The sequence below is a fragment of the Trichechus manatus genome, unplaced genomic scaffold (assembly GCF_000243295.1).
Source record: "Trichechus manatus latirostris isolate Lorelei unplaced genomic scaffold, TriManLat1.0 scaffold00085, whole genome shotgun sequence".
Classification (NCBI taxonomy): domain Eukaryota; kingdom Metazoa; phylum Chordata; class Mammalia; order Sirenia; family Trichechidae; genus Trichechus; species Trichechus manatus.
In genome coordinates this window covers 11,846,489-11,847,519 of record NW_004444021.1, presented here as the reverse complement: position 1 = coordinate 11,847,519, position 1,031 = coordinate 11,846,489, and the positions used below count along the sequence as shown (strand labels likewise).

Below are 1,031 nucleotides of genomic sequence, written 5' to 3'. Positions count from 1 at the left end.
AACTGTTCTTGGGGAGGATGCTACAGATAATGTTTAAAGATGGGAACGGGGTGCAGACATTTATAGGAGAGTGCTGAAGAGTACTGGCATGTCGATTCCAACATTATCTGGCTCTTTACATCATGCAGGGCTTCAAGAGAAACAGCAAACCAACTCAGCTCTCAAGTCCTGTTAGATGGCACGTAACTGTTGTTGTTCTTCCTGACCTTGCCACCTTAAAGCAAGTAGGCATGGGCAGCCTGTCATCTCTTAAAGCAGGTGAGTGGGCAATGGCTTCCACATCCAGCTGAAGGAAATTTAATACTACATGTGGCCAGCAGGCTTGAAACTGCTCAAGAAATGCTGACAAAATAAATTTATACCTGCTAGAGTGAAAACTATCAACTGTCCAAAACCATCATTCTCAAAAGATTGCAGGTACTTTTAAAGGCCATCTTTCTTTTACTCAGGCATAATAAATGGAGAATCTTTCAACTATCTCTAAGGCTTTGCTATTAATCTTACAGTTAACATTTAATAGAGTTATTTACTTACATTTGGAGGAGATCAGCTGAGCACATCTTTAGGGGGAAGGCACTTCCCAAGTGTTGGGTTTATTTCCTTATGAAGAGATAGTATGTTTGCTTCTGTTTGATTCACAATTAAAACAAGTTACAATATATGTGAGAACCATCTGGAATATTTGACAAGGACCAAATCTTTCCAAGGCCTCATACTGTGGAAGCAGCATGGTATAATGGGTAGGAAAAAAATGGTTTCAAGCCAGACAGACATAAGCTGAAACCAAGCTTTGCCACTTACTACCTACGTGGACTTGAGTAAGTTCTTAAATCTAAGGACCAAGTTTCCTGACTGGTCAAATGGGGATGGTAATAATAGGACCTATCTTACATGGTATAGTGAAGAATAAATGAGAAAATGGAAGTACTGTACATTAGGCAAGTAATTGCTTAATACATTATAGCTGTAATCATGATTATTAACATTAAATGTGCAAGTTATTTTTTATACAGTAGAGTACTACTGTTTTT

General features: G+C 38.3%; 1 protein-coding gene across 1 annotated transcript in view; it reads right to left on the bottom strand.

Moving 5' to 3' along the window:
* LOC101356650 (cyclin-dependent kinase 14-like) overlaps window positions 1-1,031 on the bottom strand; it is a gene marked incomplete at its 3' end in the record, with an annotated part of 331,988 nt that overhangs the window by 122,339 nt on the left and 208,618 nt on the right. The window contains exon 4 of the mRNA XM_023736083.1: window positions 207-342. Coding sequence (XP_023591851.1) covers window positions 207-342 — 136 coding nt within the window. The remainder of the gene's footprint in view (window positions 1-206; window positions 343-1,031) is intronic.